The sequence below is a fragment of the Gordionus sp. m RMFG-2023 genome, chromosome 1 (genome assembly GCF_954871325.1).
Source record: "Gordionus sp. m RMFG-2023 chromosome 1, tfGorSpeb1-WG-v2, whole genome shotgun sequence".
NCBI lineage: Eukaryota > Metazoa > Nematomorpha > Gordioida > Chordodea > Parachordodidae > Gordionus > Gordionus sp. m RMFG-2023.
The window spans coordinates 57527921-57540140 of record NC_088775.1 but is presented as its reverse complement, the minus strand read 5'-3'; the positions used below and the strand labels follow the sequence as shown (position 1 = coordinate 57540140).

The 12220-nt window shown below is 28.0% G+C and overlaps 1 protein-coding gene across 1 annotated transcript in view; it reads left to right on the top strand.

Moving 5' to 3' along the window:
- The window catches only part of LOC135927858 (low-density lipoprotein receptor-related protein 6-like), a 173178-nt gene that overhangs the window by 28725 nt on the left and 132233 nt on the right, over window positions 1–12220 (top strand). The window contains exon 9 of the mRNA XM_065464086.1: window positions 2051–2285. Coding sequence (XP_065320158.1) covers window positions 2051–2285 — 235 coding nt within the window. The remainder of the gene's footprint in view (window positions 1–2050; window positions 2286–12220) is intronic.

Sequence of the window (12220 nt, the reverse complement as noted above, 5' to 3'; positions counted from 1 at the left end):
TGTTGGAGCGTGTTAACTAAAGATCTTTTTTCATCTTCTCGAGATCATTGTCTACTTTACCAACAATGAACGTTTTTAATATATTATTGAAGGCATGGAGCCATACACGTCCTAACAGGGGGCACTTATCACTATCCACAACGACTGCCTCCACCGTTTGTGTGTTTCCTTCAAACTTCACGTTAACATTTACTAAGCCTATGATTTTGATAGCGCTGCCGTCATACCCTGTCAGCCTCATATCGGTCTTGCGTGTCGTGGCTATCCCTACAGCCTTAGCTGTGTGCCTCGGTAATATCGTGAACCTGGTGCCAGTGTCTACTTGCATCAACATGGGTATGTCGTTTATGCTCACCTTGATATTGCACGCATTATATCTGGTGTCATTGACCCCAGATTGTTCACCTCCAGATTCTGGAGATTGTACTCTTTAACGCCAGTGTTTGTGACATCCTCATCATCGATTTCTTCGATGTTCATAGTATTTTTGGTGTTCGATTGAAAGTCACAATATTTATAATCATAAGATCTGTTATTGTTATAGTTATCATTGTTGTAATGGTTGGCCTAGGCAAATATTTAGGAAAACAATTGCTGTTTTGAGTGTTATGTCTATGATGACCACGGCGAAGGTAGTTGTATCGATTGTCGCATCTATAGTAATCATCGCTGACCATGACTTTGACTATGGTTACAACAGTTGTGGCGGTTGTCATAGTAGTTGTATCCGCGATTGTCGTATCGATCGTCATGGTGATTGTCGTGGATGTCATCGTGGCGATTGTTGAAACGGTTGTGGTTGACATGACGATTATCGTAGCGTTGATTGAAACGTTTGTTGCGGCAGTTGTATTTTACAAGAGTTTTACGGTCTCATGGCTATTTTTAGCTTTGCCCATGTAATTTATCTCTTGGATTCCAGTGATTCACCCATATGTATGGCTTCTGCTTTCACCACGCCTTTGATATCATTTGACTCCCTGATATCTTCCTCTAGACCTAGATTATATATGTCTTCCATGGTCATGTAGCTTGCTCTCAGATCTCTTTGGAAATCGTAGCCTCTCTAACCTTCTCGATGATGCATTGAATGCCACCAAATTTGCATTCTTTATTGAGTCTGGCTAAGCGTATAACCCATGCTGTGAATGTCACCTCTTTACCTGGGGTGGCAGTATAAAATACAGAGAGTCTGCCATTCACGGTCTTCGAAGGATTTTGAAGCTTAAATTGGTCAAGAAGAGCAATTGGGTCCTGGAGGTCTGCCTCCGTACAAATTGTTCAAATGCTGTTAAATTCGTTGTCGGGTAGACTTCGAAAAAACAAAGCTACCTTTTCCCCTTTAAAAATTTTGCTTATGTCGAAAAAACTTTGCAATTTCCTTATATAGGCGCTGTCATCGCTATTAAATTTAGAGAAATCCAATCTGACAAATTTGGTCATATTTGTGGAATTATTCGTTGCATCCATCCTTAAGAAATTTTATTTGTATATGAGCGTTATATTTGCTTCAAGAGAAAAAAGAATAGAGATGAGGATGATTAGGTGAATATGTGAATGAAGATGATTAGGTGAATATGTGAATGAGGATGATTAGGTGAATAAGTGGGGTACCTCAGAAAGAGGGAAAAACTAATAAGGAATTGCGAGCAAGAATGGGAATAGAAGTGATTTGAGTGGTAATGAAAAGAAAGACTAAGATGGTTTGGGAACACAAAAGATGACTGGGTAAAGAGATGCACCTTGATGGAAGTAGGCAGATCAAGACCTCGAGGAAGGTCTAAGATGACGCGATATAGGTGATATCGGCGGATATGAGAAAAATAAATCTTACAAATAATGAAGCTTTGAGCCGTCAAAAATGGAAAAGGAAAATCATAGGGGAAGGCTAACCTGAAACTTGGAAATCGCCATTAAACTGAAAAAGGAAAAATTGATATTATGACACTTTAAACTAATGAATGCCCTCTTTTTAACTAAATTAATGTCGTTAATAACTTATGTGGCTATCAATTAAGTTAATATTTTTTTAAAAACTATAATATGATAGACCACGAAATCTTAACCGAGGAGGATATTATAAGTCCCGATGGCATAGCCCTCGATTGGATCGGCCGGAATTTGTATTGGACGGATGCTGGAATGGATAAAATACAAGCTTGTAAGCTCGATTTTTATAACATAAGGACTCGCCAAAACCTTGATAAACATGCCAGTTTTAGGATTACTTTGATAAACAAAGAGCTGGACCAGCCCAGAGGAATAGCGCTGGATCCATTTAATGGGTAAATATATAATTTTTTAAACATTATTTTTTCTTATATAATTATTTTTATTAAAAGATAATTATTACAAACAATAAAAACCTAATATAATTTCCAAAAAAAACTTATATTGATTTATATATTGTGAATTCCATGACAAATCTGCAAAAAAACACGATTTTCTACCCGACTGCCTAAAATTTTTCTAAAATTTTAACTAGAGTCTGCATATATTATAACTAAGAAAAAAATAAAATTTCCAACTCCAAACAGCGGCTGAGATACGGGCCACTAAAAGTTGTAAAAATGGGGTTTTTTGGGCAAAATTATCTCTTTAATCTTACATATCTTTGGATATAATTGGGCTAAAAGCGTCATTTAAAATTTTTCTTATAGCCCTAATGGTAGGCCTTTAAAGTTTATAATGTAAAATATTGTTAAAAAATTTTAAATGTCAAAAGCCGGAAATAGTCATAAAATTTAATTGGTTTTTTTTTATTTCTCTCAAATTTGAAAGGCTACAGAATTAATTAATAAATGTGCAAAGTTTCAAATTAAGCTGAGCACAAGTTTAGGAGATATGACATTTTAATCATTAGTGAATTGCAAATATTTTTAATACATATTTGATATTAATCAATAATTGTAATATAAGTCCAAAGCTATCATATATTTTATGTTTAGTATTTAAAAAATAGCTATTTATGATCTGCGAAGTTTTTTTGGGGGGAGGGGGGGACCTTGGTTAATTTATTTGATGAATCGAATTTTCCTTAGAATAATAATTAAAAATTACAAATCAACTTTTGATTATAATCAGGATGTGAACCCGGACCCTGAACCCTCGTATTTTGGCTGAACCCTAACCCGGACCCTTTTAAAAAGTGGAGGGTTCAAGGGTTCAGGGTATTATAAAAAAATTTCTAACATAAAAATATTTTTTTAAAAAAATAATATAAAATTTTTATAATTTTATTAATTTTTTTCGTGGAATCATTTATTATATATTAGCGTTTTTCTTTCGCTTTTCTTCCTGGACTTCATTTCATTTTATTTAGAGATATACCATAAATTATTTTATAGTGTAAGTAATATTTTAATTGTGATAATTTATTTGCTCTTATTAGGAATACTTTGAGTATTTTGATTTGAAAGTGAAATATTTGGAATTTTTTTTTACTGCAAGTAATAATATTTTATAATTATATCTTATATAATAACTTTGTTTACTTGTTTTATAAAGTTTTATTAAGTGATTATTGTGCTATTAAGATTATGATTTTTTGAGAATTAAATTTAAATTAATCAAAATTGTAAATATATCATATTATTTTATTTATTCTGCATCCAAAATGTTTTGAAAAAATCTTAAAATTTTCACAAATTAATAACGAAACACTTTGAACACATTTAAGCTTTAAAAAAATTAAAATATTAAAAATGCTTGATATGATTATAAATATTTAATTGTATTTATTATTTTATATTACCTTTCAGTTATTAAGAACCTATTATTTGATAATAGTTATATTTAGATTTTTTATATACTTAATTAATATATACTATGTTGTAAATAATTATATCAATATTTTATAAATAGTTGGGAAAACCAATAATCCTATTTTGAAAGATATTCTTTCCATAAAATATATATAAAAAATTATTATATTTGAGTTAAATAAAATTGTGATAGAAATAATATAATTTTCCAGCATCTTTTAAATTATAATTTTTTATTTTTACCAGATTATAAAGCCTTTACAGTTAAAATTTTTTTTTCATTAGATCATAATTCAAGTTTTGTTTTTTCTTTTTCCTCCCAAATTTTCCTATTTTCTTTAGAATATCTAATTTTTAAGTCATTTTTGCACCAAAGGTTGTGCACTCTTATGCTTTCCTTAATTATTTTGACACTAAAATATATTAGTATAAAAGTCTATGGGTAGTACATTTAAAAAAATTAACAGCATTAAGAAAAATTTTACTTACTAATTTTTTATAAAAATTTCACAAATTTTTATAAATATGAAAAATAAAATTGAACACCATTTTATTTTTACTTTAAAAATAGATTATGTAATTTTTTTCTTCAAAATTTATTTATATTTTTAAGATTTTGGATGCAGCCTTAATAAAAAAAATATTTCTATGTGTCTATACTTTTAAGTTTTAAACAAATTAAGTATTATAATACAACTAAAGGGGATTCTGAGTGCAAAACCTGCCACATAATGATAAAAGGTTTACACAATACTAACCTGGAAAGACATTTAAAAATACATCATTCTATAATCTTTGAGAAATATTTAAATAGAAAAACCAAATTTTTGGAAGAAGACATTGTTAAAAAGCCTACATATTTTAAAGAAGAATGAAAATAATATTGAAAAATTTTGCTTAAAAAAAAGCATTCATATTCAAATGTGTGAAGAGATATTTATGAATGTTTTAGTTGAACTTGTTACAGTAAATGGAAGACCTTTGAATTATATTGAGGATTCGGGTTTAAAAAAAATTATTGACCTTATTAGTAAAGCAATTGGAACATCAATTAATCGCTTTAAAATTAAGGACTTAATGGTTAATGAATCGAAAAAAATACAAGCAAAAATAATAAATGAAACAAAAAACAAATTAATTTCATTAAAAATTGATTCCGCCCAAAGATTAGGGAGAAATATTCTAGGAATAAATATACAGTATATAAAAGGAGATAATATAATATTGAAATTTAGCTATGAAGGAGATTAAGGAGAGTTTAACTTCTGAAAATATAAAAAGAATGATACTAGAAACATTAAATAAATTTAATATTCCTATTAGAAACGTTTATACAATTACTACAGACAACGGTGCTAATCTCGTAAAATCAATCAAATTATTAAATGAATGTTCACTGGAAAAAATGGATGATATAGATGATGATGATGATAATTATGAGGAAATAAGTCAAATTGATTTACAGGAAATAATAAAAGATTTCTCCACAAAAATATACTGTATCAGATGTGCAGCCCATACGTTACAATTGGCTATTAATGATTCCTTAAAAAATAATCAATTTAAAACTATAATTGATAAAGCAAGGGATGTTGTAAAATATTTAAGAACTCCCACAATTGTAAGAATATTAAAATCGATGAAAAGGCAAATGGCTATATTAGATTGCACAACACGTTGGTCATCTATTTGTATGATGCTAGAGCGATTAATAAGTTTGAAAGATTTCTGTAATGATTTTATTATAGGAGCATGTGAAGTCATTTTGTCGGAAGATGATTGGAATCAAATAAAAGACCTTACTAGTGTGTTGGTTCCTTTAAAAATAACTACATTAAGATTGCAAGCAGAACAGTTATGTTTATCGGATTTTTATGGCATATGGATAAGATGTCGATTAGAGTTAGAAAGATTTACAAATTTTTTTTCATATGAAATATTAGAAAATATGAAAATTAGAAAGCAACAATATTTACAAAATAGTGTTGTATATGCTACAATATATTTAGACCCTCGATATCAAGTTTTATTAAGTATTGAGCAAAAACAAATGGCTATAGACCATCTTGAGGATTTATGGCATACCCAAAACTCTATTATTAACAATATATTGGAGGCTACTACAATATCTACTGATTGTGGCGAGAACAATGATAATGAACGCAATATTGATGATCTGGAAATTTTACTATTAGATAGAGAGAAAAAAATCAAATTATCGTTAGATAGAAAGGAGCAAAAAATACCTATTGTATCTTTATTAGAAAAGTTCTCCGAAGTAAAGAGAATAAATAAAGATGGAAATATTTTAAAATTCTGGGAAGAAAATTTATATATCCAGAATTATATACCTTGTCTAGAATCGTCATGGCTGTGCCAGCGACACAAGTACAATAATTTATGTATTATAAAAATGACTCTATTTTAGGTAAGCGTAGAACTATAAATTATTTCATTTGGAATTATGAATGTGTATATATTGAAGTATAATAAAAATAAAAAAAATGAATGGGAAAAAGTCTTATTTTGAGTCATTATTTTTATGTTCCCTGAACCCGAACCCTGGACCCGGGTCCTTTTTAAATTTATTACAGGACCCTAACCCGGACCCTTTTTTTTTGTCGAAGGGTTCACATCCCTGATTATAATTTAGCCAAAATTTAATTTTCATATTTTGCATATTCAATAATTTTCACAATATGAAAATAATTAAACCTTAATTTAATTTTCCCGTGGCATAAATGCATCAACACTTTTGTATTCTGAGAACCAAATATTTTAACATATTTATCATCTTTTACATATGCGTAATATTTCAGTGATATTTTAAAATGAATCTAATGTATAATATTTGATTCTCATATGAACGCTAAAGTTTGGCAATGTTTGCCATGGGCCTTTATGAAAAATGTCATTCCGCATTGATTTCTAATTCAAGTTTACGATTATGAATTTTATAAAAAAACATTTTTGATAAATTTTGATTTTAAGAAAACCAATCATTTTAGTTTAGAAAAAAAAAGAATTGGTCTTAAATCTGCAATTTTATTCAAGTTCTATGAGTTTCTAAATTGGAATATAATTCTCTATGTTGGCATATGATTAGGATTTTTTTCAATTGTTTCACTCTTTTAACATTTATTGATATAAAACCATTTTTACCAGGCATCATACGACTCTTAATCGAATTATAAAATTTTCGAATAATATCTATAAAATAGTCTCAAAAAACATTGCAGCCCTAATAATATTTGGATTGGATAAATTTTTCTTGACCAATTTCTTTGCTATCCTTGCCATGGATTCAGTCGTAGAAAATTTTTCTTGTTTTTAATGTATAATAATTTTTATAAAACCGTCAATATTTGACAATTTTTATTTCGAGAATTAATTATTTCACATTCATCGTTAATATTAAAATTATCTTCTGAAAAAATTTTTATAACATATTTCTTATTTTTTTGTCAAGTAGTGCAAATTTTATCGAAACCACATTTCTTAGGCCTTCACAACATATATTTTAACCAAATTGTGCGAATTTTAGGAACGAAGTAAATTACATACAATAGACCCCCCCCCCACATCATGTATAATCTTATTTAAATCATATATCTGCAGGCCCGGTCCTAAGCCCGGGTACCACCGTGCCGCACTTTAATTTTTTAAATATACTCCGTCCAGGCCTAGAATTCATTTTTTAGAAATTCCCAGGCCGGATCGAATATTTTAAATCGTCATTATTATCTATTAAAATTAAAAATAAATATTATATATTCTAAATAAATCAGGATCGGTCCGAATTTTTTTTAAAAAAATCCAGGCCCTATGCAAATGGTACCTCTGCAGGTCTCTGACTTATTTACATTAAATATTTAAAAGATTTTAGCTTAAATATATCACAATTAATTATTTTTCAAATATATTACGAATTTTTACAATTGACTAATGATTAAAATGCCACATCCTTTAAACCTGTACTCGGCTCAGCTTGAAATTTTACACTTTTATTAATTAATTCTGTCGCTATTCAAAAAAAAAATTTTTGAGAGAAAAAATACCGATTTGATTTTATTACCGTTTCCGATTGTTGATATTTAAAATTTTTTAACATTATATATCTACAAAGGCCTAAAGAAATTTAAATGAGGCTTTTAGCTCAGTTATATCCAAAGATATTTAAAATAGTTGGACCGAGCATAAGCTTAGGAGATATAGCATTTTAATTATCAACCAATTGTAAAACTTCTTATTGAATATTTGCTAATTAATTCATTGTAATGTATTTAAGTCAAAAGCTTTCAAATATTTTATTATTTTATGCATTTAAAAGATTTGAAAAAGTGTAGGAAGGGGGGGGGTATTGTTAATTTGTAATATATTGAATTCATTCACAAAGTTCCCAATTTTTTCTTTTTTTAGATTTTTAGACAGTTTTTCTTACTAGGCGTCGTTTTCATTTTTTTAAGGAATTTTTATCATGAATTAGAAATGCCTAAATATTTTATACTATAAAAACTTTCAAAATAAAATGACCCAATAATTTCTAATGCAAAAATAATTTTTTTTATACTGTTACAATCCATTCAATTTAGATAAACATTCAACACAACGCATGTATCGTTTATTCATTACAAACTAAAATGAATTTTCTTAAATCAAAATTTCAAAATATATCAAAAATATTTTATTTTTCTGATAGCACAGTAACGGCAATATAAAATAAATTTTCATAAACTTTGCCATCATGAACTCGATTTCGGAATCAAATCAGAATGAGACTTTTTCGCAACAGCCCATAACAAAAGTGCTTGCGATAGTTTAGGAGGAATTTCCAAAAGGTTAGCCGCAAGAGCTAGCCTTCAGCTTTATGAGAACCAGATAATAAATATTTTAGATTTATTTAATTTGCACGTGATACAATGGGTCATGGTGGATCCCAGTATGAGTGTGAATACATTTTATATTATTGTGACGAGCCTTCATAATTTTTGACAGGCGTAATTGGGCATGAACCTAAATTTTCCGTCACGGTAATTTTAATTTATAAAATTGTTTTTTTATGAATATAAATTTGCAATTTTATAATTATAATTAATTTAGTTCTTTTTGAAAAAAGTATAATTTTTGAAACCAAAAACATTACGCATTTTATAAACAACATTTTTTCCCCCTTTTTATAAAATTTCAATTGAATGAATAATAATAAATCTCTCAATTCTCGTTCACCAATGGAAATTTGGTAATAAATAAGTTAATTTAAATATGTTTTATGTCCATTTATCTTTACCAAAATTTATGAGGTAGGCTTAATTCTAAATCTGAATTTCAAAAGTCTTAAGTTTTTAATAGATGAAGAATAGAAAGATATATAAAACAAACTTAAAAATGGGAAATAATATAAAATTAGATGATATGCATATGTTAATGCCAACTATCATTTACTTTTCTAATTCACCCTGCACACATAAAAGAACCGTATATTCTAAAAGAAACATTTAGAGAATTTCTAGATGATTCTGATAGAGCAATAATATCTACCGATGAAAGTTGTGAGGATTAATTTAAAAGATTCATCGCTCATTAAACAAATAACAATAACAATATTTAGAAGTTTTGGAAACAGGAAAATTCATTTACTTTTTTGAGAAAATAAGCTAGCAAAATTTTGTCAGCCCCGGCAAGTTCGGCTTCTAAGGTTATTTTCTATAGCCAATCGTTTATTAGAGGAAAGGCGAACACAATTGAAATAAAAACATGTACATTCATCTTTTTTTAAATAAAAATTTGATTTGTAAGTTGTAATTATTTTGTGTTATTAATATGGAATTAGAGAAATGAAAACTATGTTCGAATAAATTCAAAAAGCGTAAAAATATAGCAATAAAGTTTTGAAAAAATTTAAAAACACCGTGAATTTTCGGGCGTGACCAAAATATTGTCTTTCGTGAGCGGGCGGGTCGGGTCGGGTCAAAATTTTATTAGTAGTAAGCGTGAAACGGCGTGAATGTCTAATTTATACCTCTTATGGAAAATAAAATTAAAGTTAAATTTTATTCATATTGTGAATTATTTAATTTACGACATATAAATTTAATAATATAAAATTATAGTTAAAAATTGATTTTTTTTTCTGGATCATAGGTTACTTTATTTGAATATTGACTAAAAATTTGAATTCATCAAATATAACAATAGTTTTCAGATCTTAAATGACTATTTTTTTTAAATATTAGACATAAAATATTTGATAGCTTTTTAGACTAATTAGTAAAATACCCATGTCTTCCAAACCTGTGCTCGGCCCAACGTGAAATTTTGCATACGTATTAGTTAATCCTATCATTATTCATTAAAAAAATTGAGAAAATGATTTGATTTTATGATCATTTCCGGCTTTCTTCATCCTATTTTTGATATTTAAAATATTTAGCATTATATAACTTTAAAGGTCTACCATTAAGCTATATAAAAAAAATTTAAATGATGCTTTTAGCTCAATTATATTCAAAGATATTTAATTTAAAGGAAGAACATTTTGCCCCAAATGCTCTATTTTTTCGACACCATATCTCAGTCGTTGTGTTGAAGGCTACAATTTTATTTTTTTCTTAGATGTAATATATTCAAATTCTTTAAAAATTTTAGAAAAATGAGGGGGTCGGGTTGAAAATGGTGTTTTTTGTTGATTTATCATTTAATTAACCAAATATGTTTTTAATTGACTCCAGGCGCGTACGCAAGAATTTGGTTTGGAGGGGGGGGGGGGTAATAAAATTTTTTACGAAATATTATTGTTTTTTAAAAATATCAAGCATAAATTTATTATGACTAATAACTATTTCTAATACACAATTTTAAATTAATGTGTATTATAAAAAAATTATATGTATAAACTGGCATATAAAAAACAATAAAATAATGTGAATTAAAAAATATTAAACGGATATAACTGGCGGTATATGAAAAACTATAAAATAAATGTGAATTATAAAATATAAAGTGAATATAACCACTATAAGAATACCTAAATGACCCTAAATAGAAATTTGAATCCTTTAAAATTTATATATAAAGTATAAAAAATTTAATTGTTGGAAATATATATTAATACACAAAAAGTTTCTTAGGAATAATTGTATTTTGTATGTTATATATTTACAATGTAAAATCCAATCTTCGTTGGGGTTGAGCTAATTTTGTCGTCAAATGCCTATGAATATTCAAAAGATACAAACCTTTCAATCTAATTTCAGTAGTTGTACTTCTTGGTATGTTTTTCAAGGACCCGTATTTTAACTTTTTTAAATATACCCGGGCTGGGCCCAAATTTTTTTTAAAAAAACACCCACGCCGGGCCTGAATTATTTTAAAAAAGCACCCAGGCCGGGCTGTATATTTTAAAACAGCCTATATTTGAAATCCTTATTATTAGCTATAAAAATCAAAAATAAATAAAATTTATTTTAAAAAAATCCGGGCCGGGCGTGAAAATTTTATTTAAAAAAAAAGCCAGGCCGGGCCTGAAATTTTTTAAAAAAAATCCGGGCCAAGCCCTGCAAATGGTAATTCTGCAGGGCTCTGTTATTCTTCTTAAAAAAGAGAATGTTCTCTCATTAGTTTACTAATGGGAAGAGTTGTTAATATATGTAAACCCTTTTAATACATTGGGAATATAATCTAAAATGTGTTTGAAATAATGCAGAGCATCCATAGCATTTTTTGAGACTATATCAACCATAGTTAATCTTATAAACATAGTTATTCAGCTAGTAAGGCATCATAAGATACTTTAACATCTTCATGATAAAAATCTAACGAATATTTTTTTTCTATCACCATCTGAGGCAGGCTTTTATTGAAGTAATAGATTGGTAAGTGTTGCATGATGAATTAAAAATTATTTGGGTTATAAATGTATCTGTAACTAAGATATACTCTTCTACTGATCCTATATTAACGTTTTAACGATGAGCTTGCCTTGCTACAAGTCGTGGGAGACAAATATTAAACATTTATAGCTCTGCTTTTGACTCAACAATTAAATATAAAATATGATTCTTCATCAACATTAGCCCTAATTTTCTTGAGTTCTAATAAAATGCTCTCCGCTATTCTCATCTTCTTAATCAAGCTATGTCATATTTTTGAAAAGTATTACATATAGTTTGTATAATTAAATAATACATTCTAATGAGGAAAAAAATTTGGAATAAGTATTGAATTTAATAATTTTCTTGCTTCTGAAGAAATATTACTTTCAGGTTATTGTGATATTTCAGTAATAATAATCGGCTAATCTAACTCCATAAAAGCTGTTACTGCATGATGGCGAAGACTCTATCTCGTTGGACAAACTTGCAATTTCCTTCTCCCTGTTGGACAAGAAGTTTCAGAAATAATTATTATTTGACTAGAAATTTGAAAATGGTAGATAAATATTACGCCTAAAAATTTGA